Below are 15,854 nucleotides of genomic sequence, written 5' to 3'. Positions count from 1 at the left end.
CCAGCCTGGGCGACAGAGCGAGACTCCGTCTCAAAAAAAAAAAAAAAAAAAATTACATGAATATGTCTATCACTGTGCTTGCAAGTTTTTCCTTCTCTGACTTGTGTTCTGGAATAGATTAATGACAAAATGAAAGTTTCTTTATCAAAAGTTCAGAAAAGGAGAACCATTTCCCAAAACTATGGTCATAAAACATAAACATATATATGTACACATGCACACACACACACATCTATTTTTATATATATCTTATTGTTTACTGCCTAAGGAAAAGTTTGCTCACAGTACAGGAAGAGCTTGTTTGCAGTTGTGAGCCAGCCTGTACTACTGTCTCCATAGGCTAGTTCCTTTTTCATCTTAAGAAGTTGAAATGTAAAGGACACCAGAGAGAGAGCCTCTCCTCCTTCACCCTACATAAAAAATTTAATGCCAAGGCATCTGATAGCCGAGCTTAACACCAAAAAAAAAAAAAAAAGTTGAACACATGAACACATCTAGGGCTAAGAAGAAGCTCTTCAGTAGCCAAGAGCATGGTTATTTCCCTAGCATCCAGAAATAACTAGTACTTCAATTATTTGTACAGAAATCATATTTTCTCCCTATGTTATTTGTAAGTAGCAGTTATTTAAAATCAAACTGTGTGATCTCACAGAGCTACCAAATTCTAGATATGGTTTTTGAAAAAGTAGATAAATCTAGATTAATGAATAGAGAGGTATACTCACAAAACTTTCTGTGAAAGATGGTGGATTGTCATTTTCATCCTCAAGTGAAATAGTAATTGTTCCTGTATTAAATAAACCGAAAGGCTGACCACCCATGTCTCGCACTTCCATTATTAACTGGTAAGTATCACATTTCTGAAAAAAAAGAAAAAGTACATTAATGAACACTTTTATTTCCTATAACTTGCAATTCTCACAACCACTGTTTAGATATGATTATTGTACAAATATTCATATATGTGTGTGTGTGTGTTTGTGTGTGTGTGTGTGTGTGTGTGTGTGTGTATTATATATTTGAGATGGCGTCTCGCTCCGTCACCCAGGCTGGAGTGCAGTGGCATGATCTTGGCTCACTGCTACCTCTGCCTCCCAGGTTCAAGTGATTCTCCTGCCTCAGCCTCCAGAGTAGCTGCGATTACAGGTGCCCGCCACCACACCCAGGTAATCTTTGTATTTTTCATAGAGACAGGGTTTTACTGTGTTGCCCAGGCTGGTCACGAATTCCTGAGCTTAGGCAATCTGCCTGCCTTGGCCTGCCAAAGTGCTGGTATTACAGGCGTGAGCCACTGTGCCTGGCCCAAATCTTCTTTTTTACATATAATTTTGTTTAAAAAGAACATAAATAAAAGTACAGAACAAGATATTGGCTGATTGGTACAATGGAAAGGTGATGTGTCTAATATAACATTTTAAAATTTAAAGCTGCTTTATTTATAATTGCCAAAACTTGAAAGCAACCAAGATGTCCTTCAGTAGGTAAATGGGTACATAAACTGGTACATCCAGACAATGAAATATTATTCAGTGCTAAAAAGAAAAGAGCTATCAAGACTTAAAAATACATGAAAGAAATTTAAAAGCATATTACTAAATGAAAGAAGCCAATCTTAAAAGGCTACATACTATATTATTTCAACTATATAACGTTCTAAAAAAGGGCAAAAGTATAGACAGTAAAAATATCAGTGGTTGTCAGGAATTAAGAGGTAAGAAGCCATCAATAGGAGAAGTACTACAGAAGCACAATAATCCTCAACAGGATTTTAGGGCAGTGAAACCACTCTGGATGATACTATAATGACGGATGCACGTCTTTATACATTTGTTCAAACTCAGAGAATATATAGCACCAAGAGTGAACCACAATGTGAGAACTATGGACTTTAGGTAATAATGATGTGTCAACATAAGTGTATCAGTTGTACCAAATATACCACTGTGGGGCAGGATGTTGATAGCAGGGAAGGCTACGTGTGGTTGGGGGGGATAGGGAGTATATGGGAACTGTCTGTATTTTCTTTATTTTGAGACGGAGTCTCGCTTTGTCTCCCAGGCTGGAGTGCAGTTGCGCGATCTCGGCTCACTGCAAGCTCCGCCTCCCGGGTTTACGCCATTCTCCTGCCTCAGCCTCCCGAGTAACTGGGACCACAGGCGCCCACCACTGCGCCCGGCTAATTTTTTTGTGTTTCTAGTAGAGACGGGGTTTCACCGTGTTAGCCAGGATGATCTCCATCTCCTGACCTCGTGATCCGCCCGCTTCAGCCTCCCAGAGTGCTGGGATTACAGGCGTGAGCCACCACGCCCAGCCTCCGTCGGTACTTTCTACTAAATTACGCTGTGAACCCAAAGCTGCTACACCAAAGTTTATTAATTTAAAAAGTTAAGCATATTGGAGTCAGATAAAATAGTTTTTTAAAAACAAAAATAAAATAAATGTAAAGCAATTTTATCATCAACAGATCAAATCAGATTACTGATTTCAAGAGAGACCCTGTCTAATATATGGTACTTTCCCAACATCTCTGTAAGGACAGAGGACATCTCCAGATAAGCCCTAACCACAGCCTACAGAAGCATGCTGAGACAGGAGGCCAGAGTGGCCATACTGCAACATTCTCTCATTCTCAGTTTAAATGTAGTTGAATGACTGGAAAGTTAATTAATCATCATTACTTCTCTATCCAGAAAAGGTGTAGTTGTGGTGATGACACCGGTATCTGGATGTATGGAGAAATGCTTTGGATGGTCTGGGATTTGTTGTAAGATTTTATATTTCAGACGAGTATGGAGAGTGTCAGGTTCGTCGAGATCTGTGGCAGTCACTTGTCCCACTGAAGTTCCTGTTTAGAAAAATCCAAAAGTGATAAAAATTTCCACTCATATAACTGAATCATAAACAAAATAAAATCAAAGCATTGCTGTAGCAAATTCTGCCCAAAACCACAAGTAGATTAGTTTTACTGTTAAGTTGAAGAATGTGAAACTGTTCTAAATGTCTCCAAGCCTCCCTTACTCAGGAACTTCAGTTAGGCAGCTCCTGTGAATAACATGATTTGTATTCTACGTATATGAGAACAGTTCCCACAGTACCTTTAGAAACAGTAGTTCTGAAATTCTTTCTCTCCAAGTTCATGGGCTATTTTTAAATTTAACTTAATTTAATTTTAGATTTGGGGGTACACATGCAGGTTTGTTACAGGGGTATATTGTGCGATACTGAGGTTTGGGTTTCTAAGGATCCCATCACCAGCGTAGTGAATGTGGTACCAAATATGTAGGTTTTCAGCCCCTTCCCTCCTCCTTCCCTCCTACCTTTTGGAATCCCCATTGTTTATTGTTTCCATCTTTGTGTCTATGTGTACCCAATGTTCAACTCTCACTTATAAGTGAGAACATGTGGTATTTAGCTTTCTGTTTCTGTGTTAATTTGCTTCAAATAATGGCCTCCGGCTGCATCTCTGTTGATGCAAAAGACATGATTTTATTATTTTTTATGGCTGCATAGTATGCCATGGCCTTTGTGTACTACATTTTCTTTATCCAGTCCACCATTGAAGGGCACGTGGATTGATTTCATGTCTTTGCTATTGTGAATGGTGCTGCAATAAACATACAAGTGCAAGTGTCTTTTGGTAGCATGATTTGTTTTCCTTTGGGCATATACCTAGTAATGGCATTGCTGGCTCAAATAGTAGCTCTGTCTTTAGTTCTTTGAGCAATCTCCAAACTGCTTTCCACAGGGGATGAACTAATTTATATTCTCACCAATGGCATATAAGTGTTCGTGGACCATTTTTGAATGGGACCTTCTCTGTATACCTTGTCTCCTTTATAACCCAACTTGATAATGTTAATTAGAGAAATACCACATCTTTTCACGTAATAACAAATATTTTATCCTTTTATACTTCAATAAATGTGATGCATTATTGATGTATACAAATAATTATTAATATATGCAAGACAAAATCATACACAGCAGTCTGTATATCATTTAGACAAGCTTCATAGTCCAGACATGAGAGTGTTAGACACATTGCATTAGCATTGTGAAACAGCAGTATTATACACACATATGTACATGGAAACAGAATGGAGGAGGCCACAGGAAATAACAACTGCTCTTGCAACATTTGAAAATAAACTAGTCAGTCTTGTTACACCCCTTAGTAGTCTTGGGTCACAGTCTGGTTGCACATAGCATCAAATCAGTTTAAATTTTTTTTTCATTTTGCTGGGAAGATATGCCAAAAAAGGCAATGTTTATGTTTTATATATCAGATCACTATTTCCATGCCATGATATATTTCTGGTTCCTTGAAAATGTATTGAAACTTTATAAAGATTCAAATTATGTACAGTTTCATAAATGCACCTGTGACACATATGTACTTGCTAAAAATATAAAATATCTTTATATTTAATATGAATTGCATTTGTCTGTTGCACATTCAGATCTGTTGTGTGCTAATCTAACCAGTTAGTTACTTTATGTATCAATTAGCTACCTTCTATATGTGGGTAGCAAGATGAGCACAGAAAGGTTTTCCTTTGAGAAGTACATGATCTCATAAAACTAGAACGTTTTATGTAGTATATCCTTGAAAGTCAAACATTTAAAAATGTTCTACATAATTGTGTTTAAAATATTAATAAGGAATTCAATGGAAGCAAAAATCTAGTGTTTTCCTAAAATTGCCATCATCCTAAACACTGGTTACAAAACTAGACTAAAATGAAAGCTAATACCCAACAGTCATTTAATAAAAAGAATTCAGGAAAACACTGATAGTATAAGATTTTAATATAAACCGGTACTACACATACATAGCCTACAAAAGTCAAATCCTTCGAATTTCAAATGTCTGTTAAAAAATATTCCTTGACACCATAAAATAGACATTCCTGTATGTTTGGTTACATCACTATTTTTGAGTATTTTTCTTGCTTAGAAGGAAAAGTTGAATTTTCCTACATTTAGACTTCTACATATCCTTAAGTGACAGTTGTTTAAAAACCACTGAATGAATGAATGAATGAATGAATGAATGAATGAATGAAAAAATAACATCTTATTTTGTTGGAAGAAAAAATGATCCCTGGTCCATGTGTAAATCCCCTGTAATATTCTCTATGAATTTCTGGGTGTAGTCCGTTTTATACTGAACTACGACTTTTCCCAGTGGCAAAACTGAGCAACATTTCCTTCACTGCAGACTTTCTAAGCATGCATTGGTAAACTAAACACCAACTTCAGCAACAACCCCACCCTGGAGAGAATTGAGTCAAATAAATGCTACCAGAATTATAAAATCATGATATAAAAGAGAAAATGTGTAATATTTTATCTTATGCATCTGCTTAAATTTAAGAAAGTTTGCTCAGAGTCATTTACGGCCCTTAATACGAATGTCACATAACAACAATTCCTCATGGGAAAAAGTATGTGTAATCAGAAATACCAGAAAAAGTATAAAATGCAATGATAAAAGGTAAACATCTTTAATTATAATACTTATGAAATGTCAAATAATCTTCTTATCATGCTACTATAAAATGTGAACTTACCGGATCGGCAATTTTCAGGCACAGTAAAGATAGTCATTTTGTGTTCAAAATATGGGGCGTTATCATTATCATCTTCAATTTTGATGATCAAGGGGAGTGGGTATTCTGGTGCATAGCCATCTGCGGTTGTTGCATAGCCATATAACTGAAAGAAGGGAAAATATCATCAATGTATTCTCAAATGACAAATTATGCACAAAAGTGAGCCTAGCAGTGGGGGACAATGCAACATTTAAAAAAAAAAAATCATTCCCAAAGACCCGTAACTAAGAAATGATGCAATGGAGAAATAACCCACAGATGCAGTGTCTGCCTGCCATGTGGTTTCAATCCCCTCTCGGTGTTATTGCTCATTATTCTCCCACTCTGAACACCACGCACTACAGGTGTTCTCTGAATTAACTGTACGCTGTTTTACTTGTTAGAATGCATGCAGATTTCCCCCAGTTATGTTATTAACACGTGTTTTTAAAGTTTATAAAAATATAATTCTATTATGTATAGATTTACATATACAGACAAATAAATGGACATCACAACTATTTCAGGATAATTCAATTGTAAGTTCTTTACCTATATTTTCTCATTTTTCTATTGTAAGTATGTATTTCTTCACAATAAAAATGTTAATAAAAGCATATACATATCAGAAATTTCATTTCAAAATGAATGCCTTGTCCGCAACAGCCAGTATGTATTTAATGTCCTTTCCCTCTAAACTCCAAATTATTCCTACACCCTCCTTATGTGGTTTGTGCATAGTAAGTGTTCAGTAAATAGTTGATGAATGGATTTTCATCACTCATGGAACCAGCTAAACCTACCCAAAGTGAATTCTGCATTAACTCAGTTTTTTTACCACAACTAGCTCTTCTAATTTTCCCTACTGTAACCATTTCTAAATGAACGAGGATTAAAATTCCAGGCACTAAACTCCTCCCTCTCTCTCATAAATCTTCGTAATCAGTTGCCAAGTTCTAGAGATTATGGCATTTTTGTGTTTCTCATGCATGTTCTCTTTTCTATTCCCATTGCCATCATTTTCATGTGACTCCAAATGCATTCTACATGTTGACCCACCAACTTTGCTGCAGTTGTTCTGACATTCCCTGTTCCAATCGATGTAACCTCAGAAGTCAGATTTTATTGAGTTTTACAATTTTAACCACAATACTCACTAATTAAACTCTTCAGTCACGAGGACTTATAATGTACAAACATGGTTGAGAGTAATTGAACTACTTTATTATAGATAACTTTAAATTCAGTAAAATTCTTTGTTATTTATCCAGGATTATAGACCAAAATATATCCTTTAAAATTCTATCATTATATTTTCTATACCTTCCCCCCCCAACTTCCCTTATTATATCCACTGTTTTTCCTCATCAATGGTAAATAGAAATTTAAAGTTTATATGGCATATTAATATCTTGAATATTAAATCAAATAACTGATTCTTATAATATGTGAACAAGCATACTTGAAAGTCAGTAATAAAGATATAATTCCCAGGAAATATTTCAATAATCCTACCGCAAACTGTTCATATTTCTCACGGTCAATGCTCCTTGTACAAAAGATATCTCCGGTGTCTTTCTCTATATAAAACAAATTGAAGGGTTCTTTGTCCACGCCTGGTCCACTTATGGAATAAAAGATGGTGTAATTCTGTGCAGCATCAGATTGGATCTGCAGTAATAATTTAGGAATAGAACAAATATGTCATCATGAATATTTTCAACCTAACCTCTTGTGACGGTTTATTTTTTACCACTAGCCCTCTTTCCTACTCTCCTATTCTTTCTTTCTTCTGCTTAGGTGCCCATTATCTGCCAAGTTTTCCAAATTTTTATCTGCATTTTGCATTGTGCAAAGCCAGAAATTCTGTCACTTATTTGATCTCAACTTTTTTGTCATTTGTATATCTATAACATTTGTAGAGTGATACACCTTTTCAATTGTTATTTACTTATTCTTATCTTCATTTAAATAATAGTAACAGTTTCAGGGATTTTTGAATTCTTTGGAATTGAAGATTATTTGATTAATAAAGCTAGAAGTAACGCAACTTTTCTTCCACAATTAATTCCTCAAGAATTAGAAAATTTTGACTGGGCACAGTGGCTCACGCCTGTAATCCCAGCCATTTGGGAGGCCTAGGCAGGTGAATCACCTGAGATCAGGAGTCTGAGACCAAACTGGCCAACATGGCGAAACCCTGTCTCTACTAAAAATGCAAAAATTAGCCGGGCATGGTGGTGGGTGTCTGTAATCCCAGATACTCGGGAGGCTGAGGCAGAAGAATCGCTTGAACCCGGGAGGCGGAGGTTGCAGTGAGCTGAGTTCATGCCACTATATTTCAAAATTTCAAAACTGTTCTATGTTTACATTCTAGCTATGTAGCAGTGAGGCAATCTTACTTAGTAAGCAGAAATACAGGCCATTTTTATAAAAGATGAGTGCTAGTTTAAGCAAGAGTTGAACTATGCAAAACATGTAGGTGTGCCTTCTGTACATTAGTGTTAACAAGTCTACCATAGTATTTTGGGGAATTTAGACATAGACCTAAGAGCATCAGAAACTCCAAATATAAAACTTGTTTCTAAATTTCTAAATATGATACATGTAAGAAAGTAATAAGATATGCTGCATCACTTCTATGGGACCCTAATTCTGGTGAATAGATGATCATTACTTGTACCATTAAAGCTCTGATTCAATATGCTGTGCAATTCAAATGAAAAGTTTAAGAACCAAAAATTTGGACACGTATAAAATCAAATAAGGTGAAATGCACCTGCTGAACGTGTTGTGGAAATGGACCCAATGAGTTCTCCATCAATGAAGCTGGAATAGGAGCCCATCGTCTCTTGCTGCGCTTGAGGGCTGTGTCTTTGGTATGTCTCTTCTTAGGAGCCTACATTTGACAAGAAACAAAGAAATGTAGCATTGCTTATCATTTTTGGAACTGTGATTTTTTACACATACATCAACAAACAGATGTAAGGGTTCTACATTACAATCCCATGGCTAATCAGCAAAGTATTTCTGTTGATAAGACACACACACACCTCAGACTGCATTACGTTCCCCTGTTCTACCTATTTCTCTATTTACTCAGTTAACCACCAGGAAATGTATAGGACATTTGGAAAGACACCACCTTGAAAAGTTATAAACCCCCCTAAAATAGACAATTTATTAATAAATATTTAACGATCAACTTCATTCCACTAGGAGTGGTACAACCAAAATCTGTTAAAACCCTCACTCTACAATACAGTCATTTATACATCTATATAGACACAGGTGAGCATTTTCGGAAGTGTACTTGATTTTATATAATGTGGGGATTTTACAATGTGGATACAAAATAACATTTTTTAAGTCTTAAGCATATTAAGAGGAGTTCATGTAATCAAAAAGAATTTAGTTGGGAAGTCCTCTCATAAATAGAATCATTCATGGTTTTATAAGACGAAATTTATTGTGGTGAATTTGCTGAAAATGAGATGTGAATTCCAGCAACTTTCTCCTTCCTGCTTTCTGAACTGATCTCTACCACTCACTGCAAGAAAATGAGCCTAGAGTCAAATATTCAAACCAGTCCTGTGGATTGGCCACACCTCCACTCTCTGAAGAGAGGGGCTCCCCTATAGAATTTTCTAGTAAGATGGGAGTAAGATTTAGACAATCTCTTCTCCTCTTTAAAGAGAGACTCAAACCTGCAATCAGTAAGAAGAGAGCCGCACTGGGTGGAGCCCACATCTCCAGCCTGAATCACATTTCGCTGAGTTTTAGACCCGCCCTTGTCTTGTCCTTGCTCCTCAGGTTGGTTTATTCTTATTGCCAAACTTGAAATCACTATTAGAAAACTTTGATATTCTTACTTTGCTCCCCGTCTACAGAGTCATTCATCTTTATAAAAGTTTGTAAATGGCTCTGCCACTTCTTAAAAGTCTAGCCTTTATTTACACTAATTGTAAGTGGAAAAGACAAACTTGTCATTCAATAGCATGGATTTTAACGTGAAAGGAGTATATAACACAAAGGACTCCCATAAGCAGATTACTGTGCTAGGCTGCTTAAGCCCTTGCCTTATACCTTGTTTTCTCTTGCTGACAGTACAACTTTTATCTCTTGTTGTTCATGTCTCTCACTACCTGAAAGGAAAATGGAAAAACTTTTCCTTTCAGAAGACAAAATGAGGTCACGTGTTGTGTAAATTGAGCCATCTTCTAGAATTCTGAAGGCAGGGTCACTGGACAGGATTAGGCTGGGCGACTTGAGACACTCCTCCAGATTCACTGCAGGGAAGAAATGTCATAGCAGTTTGTCAGATGAAACAGGAGTGGAACAAGTTTTACAGGAATGACAGCCGTGAGTTAGTGCATGAGAAGCAGAAAAAGGGAGGTTACATTTGGAATGTGCTCAGCACCTACTACTCTAAAACGTGGGGGCCATGAAAATTAAATAATTAAATTAATGGAATCACATTTTCCACTACCTTCGTCATACATTAATTTAAGAAATAAAATATTTTCCTAGTGTCACAGATTTTATTCTCTTTCCTTTGAACTCTTAATTATCGTGTGTGTGTATAAATGTACATGTGTACAAACTTGAATTTTTTATGTCATAAATGGTATAACTGTATGTCAGTAGATTTTGAACTTTTTGCAATAGTTTGATAGTTAAAACTATCTTGCCAAAAATAAGAAAACTAGGTGGCTCACGCCTGTAATCCCAGCACTTTGGGAGGCCAAGGTAGGAGGATCACGAGGTCAGGAGTTCTAGACCAGCCTGGCCAATATGGTGAAACTCCATCTCTACTAAAAATACAAAAATTATCCAAGCATGGCGGTGTGCACCTGTAATTCCAGCTACTCAGGAGGCTGAGTCAGGAGAATTGTTTGAACCTGAGACGTGAAGGTTGTAGTGAGCAGAGATAGCACCACTGCACTTCAGCCCAGGCAACAGAGTAAGACTTTGTCTCAAAATAAATAAATAAATAAATAAATAAGAAGAAAACTAGTTTATTCTTAAGTAATATTTCCCAGTAATGTTGCAAGTAATTCCACCTACTCAGGAGGCTGAGTCAGGAGAATTGCTTGAACCTGAGAGGTGAAGGTTGCAGTGAGCAGAGATAGCACCAGTGCACTTCAGCCTGGGCAACAGAGCAAGGCTTTGTCTCAAAATAAATAAATAAATAAATAAGAAGAAAACTAGTCTATTCTTAAGTAATATTTCCCAGTAATATTGCAAGTAATCTTTCTGTAATACCTTTTGAGGTTTAGTAAACCCAATGCATTGTAGTTATTATCAAATTACCTCCTTTACAGATTCATATTTAACACATTTAATGTATTTACTATGTGTCTTTAGAGTGTGGACTGTTGATTAATTTAAAAACTTAAAGCACTGGGCAAAACAACATCTGACTTGGAAAGGATACCATTTCTGTATTCAGTGTGTAATTTTTTACATATGAACTCAAAGCCAATGAAAACTCTTGATGAAAAAATCTTTACCTTTGGACTCAGAACAACCAACTGGCTATGGTACTAAGACCCAACAAAACTTTATTTGATTTTCACAAGCTATTCTGTGAAATATGTCACGTTTATTCTTGGTGGATACTTGTTCATTGTAATCAACCTCAAGTACAAATTTTATTGGAAGCATTTAAATGTTGAGACATCCATTTCGTGTCTAATCAATTAAAGAATCTTGGCTTTGAAATTTTGGCAGCAGATTAGTTTATACAAATTAGAATATGCTCATGGTTTTGGTGCCTTGCTTTGTTTGATGTAATCCAAGAGAATTCAGCCTTCTGATGTTTGCTAATACTTTGGCAAGAGAAGTATACAACTAACTGAGATATTTTAATTATTCCTAACCATTACCAAAAAACAAGTAGCCTATCTTTTATTGTACATCCAATGTTAACGTCAAGTAGCTACCATGTAGCTTTTAACCCAAACTTTACAAGAGCAGTCTGAAGCTAAATGTGGCAAGTTACAACTACGAAATTGTTAAAAGAGTTTCTCACCTTTGCCTACAAGTGTTTCAGCCTGAAGATGAGAAGGAACTCGAAGATAAATTTTCTGACAAGCATCGCAAAGTAATATTAAAACCTCAAAAAAAAATAAAAGAAAAAATATCAGGAATTAAATTTGATCACAAATTTTCACATTATAACTTTTTCTTATTGATAAAAATATTGTCAGTTTTGGAAACAAACTGATCATTTAATTCTTTAAATTTTTAATACTCACTTTAAAAGGAACCAGCAAAGAGAACAGCTTTAGGAATAACACTGTCATTTATTTATCAATGAAAAAATTAAGTGAATAGTAGTTCTTACAACCTAAATCATATTGTGTCAGTGCAAGAAAATATTTCACAAGCCATTGACTTTATATAGCAGTTTTACATCTCTAAGACCACTCATAAATGCCATTCTGATTTTTAGCATGAAGAAAATACTTAACTCTGAAATGCGTAATTACATATATGTCCTAATTCTCTAATCATCATTTTTACTATTTGAAGTTATAGTTAATGAAGTCTAGAAAATAGTTAAGGACTTTTTTAACCTCACAAAAAAACAATGCTCCTCAGAAATCATTGTTCTCAAATCAATTTTCAGACTGACTTGGCCAAAACTTCAAAGTCTAAACCATCTCAAATTACATGACTAATCTAAAAAGAATATATGTCAAAATATGGAGAGTATCCTTCAAATGGGTAAAGATTTTTAATTAAATTCAAGACCCAGCTATAGTTTTTAAAAACTAGGTAGTTTAAAGACATAGATACTACCTGAAAAACAAAAGAAAAGCTATCATTTCAAAAATGTCTGTAGGTTCAAAATGTATTTTGCTTCTTTTTCTCTGCATTTTCTGTTTGTTTCTTTTTATCACAATAACTGCTTTATTATTATTTAAATATAAGATAGAGTAGAGCTAGGTTTTCTGGAAACATGTAGGTTAATTTTATGATCAGCTTTCAGCTTTTCTCTGAATTCTAGAATTACGGGACCCATTATTTGTGAGGAGGAAAGAGAATGGATTAACATTCATATTAAGGATGTGCACTTCTTTTCCAGCTCAACTCAAGTCTATAAGATATATTGTAGCAGTCTAAATAGTTTGTAATTTTACAAATCTATGTTAGGCAGAAATCTGGAATTAAATGGCCACATTTTTATTTAGTTCTAATTTTAAAACCACTTTTTAAAACATGAGACATTCGTATTTATTTAACTTTTTAAGTATGTTCATCCCGAATGCCAAGGAACATACTAAATAACACTTAAAGAACTTTCTAAGCATAAACCATACTGTTAATAGTTGTCTAAGTATATGATGTGGAAAGAGCATTTTGTAATTAGGACATACACACACACAAACACATACATATGTACACATATATATGCATATACCTGTACATATACCTATATATGTATATGTATGTGTGTATATATACACATAGTCATATATTGCTTACATTGTAAGAAATGCAACTTTAAGTGATTTCATTATTGTGCAAACATCACAGAGTGTACTTACATACACTTAGAGGATATAGTCTGCTACACATCTAGGTTATACCTACATGATATACACCACGGTGTATATATGTATATCCCATGGTATGCATCATGGTACAGCCTAGGTGTATAGTATATAGTATAGCTTATTGTTCCTAAGCTACAAACCTGTACAGCATGTTCCTCTACTGAATACTGTAGGCAATTGTAAGTATTTGTGTTACTAAACATTTTTAGACATAGAAAAAGTACATTAAAATACAATATAAAAGATAAAAAGTGGTTCACCTATATAGACTAGCTCCATTATAATCTATGAGACTACTCATATGTGTAGTCCATCATTGACTGAAGCATTGTTATGCAGAGCATGACTGTATATGTGTGTGTATATATAGAGAGAGGTGCACATATATATATATATATATAAATATATGAGACATTCTTACAGGTTATATCCATACTTCCATTCCCACCCCCATCTTCTTTCCTTCTTGTCCTAGGATTCCATGTTGACGGTCCTCCCTCTGCAGGCAGAGCCACTGAAGGTTTCCATTCATTACACACTATTCCCATCTTCTGGTTAAATCACTGACTAAGTGGCTTAGTGACACCCTTTTAGTCAGTTTCAGGTCAGAAATAAGTGAGCAGGAGATGAATTTTCCAAAGATATTAGACAGTACAGGGATCAGAAACAAAAGAAATGTGGGTAGAATTCTTTGGAAAATTTTTACCACATTTTACCAAACTTGTACTAACTCAAGATGGTATCTGAGTTATCTTCTCCCTAAGCAGTTACAAGATGAGAAGGTGACCATCAACCCTGCATTGTATATTATTTACATGGAGAACATGTTTGTCCCCATACCTGCCATTTCTAAAAATATAATTTGAAACTAAAATATTTTGCTTAAATGAAGAAAAAGGAAATTCGCACCTCAGAAATGATGGATGGATGTGTGAAATAACCCCCCTCTCTTCCCTCACCACCAAAGAAAAAATAGCACCTTACACAGTTACAAAGCTATTAAAAACCCAAGTGGAAGCCAAGTTAAGGGTATTTTCAATGACAGTCACATTTCTGTTATTTTTCTTAAACTATTCTTTGCTTAAACTGCTTCATGAGTAAAATTCAAAAAGTCCTGGATAATTTGCATATTCACCCAGAATCCTTTCTCCTTTTTTTGCAGCTCAGTAGTACTCAGCATGTTAAATAACATGAGTTTATGTAATCACTGGTAGCAAAAGCAAACCTCAGAAACTTCTGGGCCAAATACCTAAGGAGTGAATTCGTTTCTCTACTCCTTAGAAAAACACCACAGCAGGAAGGAAGAGGGATTTCCTTGAAAAATTTTAACACTCTGGCAGTGGGTGCTTGAGAAATAAGCTGAACACTTTCCATCCTGGATCCCAAGTCTCTCAACTCTTCCCTGAATCTTCCTCAGATCTGTTTTTCTTTTCCCCAGTCCCCCTTCTCTGCCTCCCATCTGCACTCCTAGTCTCTTTCAAGCCCGAACTGCAGAGAGGAAGCAGGTAGTAACATGCCTGAATTCCCTAATCCTTTGGTTGTTACTCACCAGGAGAGAGAAAAGGAGCTGCTTACAGAAGATGCTCCCTGGGGCAGCGGAGGCCACAGCCATCAGAAGCAGTCCCAATGGCCAGGGACGGTGGCCAGATAACAGGGCAGCCTGGGATGCACAGGGCTGCTAAGAAGACGCTGGCACTTGCACAGGGTATTCTGCTGCTACCCTGATGCAGCTGAGCGTGGTTTGGAAGACAGTCAGGAGGCAAGTGATAAAGAGGAGGAGGAGCAACGGGAGAATTTCTTTCCCCCTATTCCCCGGCCAGTCTGCTTCCTTCCAGTTCAATTATGTCTAAATGCAAAGAGGCTTCCCTACAAGTGAGGAGGGTGGGGTACAAAACACCCCAAAACCCAGTCAGTAGCTCCTCCTCACAGCAGCTTTCAAAATTTATCTTGCCACTTAACACATAGGCAGAAGGAGGAGGGAACACCCTTCATCCTCAGCCCTCCTCCCTTTCCCCCAGGTTGATGCTGTGAAGTCCTCCCCAGTTATTACCCACTCCCACAGCCTCCCCTCCTTCTTGGCCTTATTAACCTGTCTTGCCCCAGGGTACCAACATAAATCGTGCACAAACGCCATGCAAGTAAGTGATGCCTCCTCAACTGCCATTGGCAAATCAGAGGACCTAAGCGTGTGTAATCAGACTCATCAGAAGTTATCTCCCATCTAAGCATTCAGGTGCTGTTGGTCCTGTAGAACAGTGCAGTTCTGCTAGAGAGCTGGCATTCCAGTTTAAAGCAGCAACTTCATAAAGGCATCGTATCTACTTCCTGTTATTGACTATTCACTGTGGTTGGCCCTCTAGATGTCACAAGGAACTTATCAGAGTGTAAAGACTTCATAAAAGAAAGAGCATAAAGAAATAGCTAGAATATAATCTTTCTTGTGGCTTTCCTTGTATTGTACATGAGCCATTGCTTTTTACCCTTATATTTTTTCAAGGACAACTACAATCTTTGAGACCCAGTCTCTCTAAAATCACTCCATTCACCCTAATTACTTGTACTTTACACATGGGATATCCTAGCCTAATGGTACAATGAGGCCATCAAGTGTAGGTTTTTTTAAACCCTAATGATTCTTCTAATAAGAGCTTTAGCATCCTTATTCCTGTCCCAAATTAGTGAGCTCAGTGATATC

General features: G+C 36.3%; 1 protein-coding gene across 2 annotated transcripts in view; it reads right to left on the bottom strand.

The window, feature by feature from the left end:
* The window catches only part of DSC1 (desmocollin 1), a 30,315-nt gene extending 15,333 nt beyond the window's left edge, over window positions 1-14,982 (bottom strand). For both annotated transcript variants that reach the window (XM_045377952.2, XM_005586973.4), the window contains exons 1-8: window positions 14,709-14,982; window positions 11,629-11,713; window positions 9,681-9,883; window positions 8,374-8,493; window positions 7,110-7,265; window positions 5,574-5,718; window positions 2,679-2,845; window positions 726-860 (exon numbers count right to left, since the gene is read on the bottom strand). In XM_045377952.2, the coding sequence (XP_045233887.2) occupies window positions 726-860; window positions 2,679-2,845; window positions 5,574-5,718; window positions 7,110-7,265; window positions 8,374-8,493; window positions 9,681-9,883; window positions 11,629-11,713; window positions 14,709-14,771 (1,074 nt within the window). In that variant the 5' untranslated portion in view covers window positions 14,772-14,982. The remainder of the gene's footprint in view (window positions 1-725; window positions 861-2,678; window positions 2,846-5,573; window positions 5,719-7,109; window positions 7,266-8,373; window positions 8,494-9,680; window positions 9,884-11,628; window positions 11,714-14,708) is intronic.
* Window positions 14,983-15,854: the final 872 nt, after the last annotated feature.

The sequence above is a fragment of the Macaca fascicularis genome, chromosome 18, assembly GCF_037993035.2.
Source record: "Macaca fascicularis isolate 582-1 chromosome 18, T2T-MFA8v1.1".
Lineage (NCBI taxonomy): Eukaryota > Metazoa > Chordata > Mammalia > Primates > Cercopithecidae > Macaca > Macaca fascicularis.
This window is presented reverse-complemented; position numbering and strand designations above follow the sequence as displayed.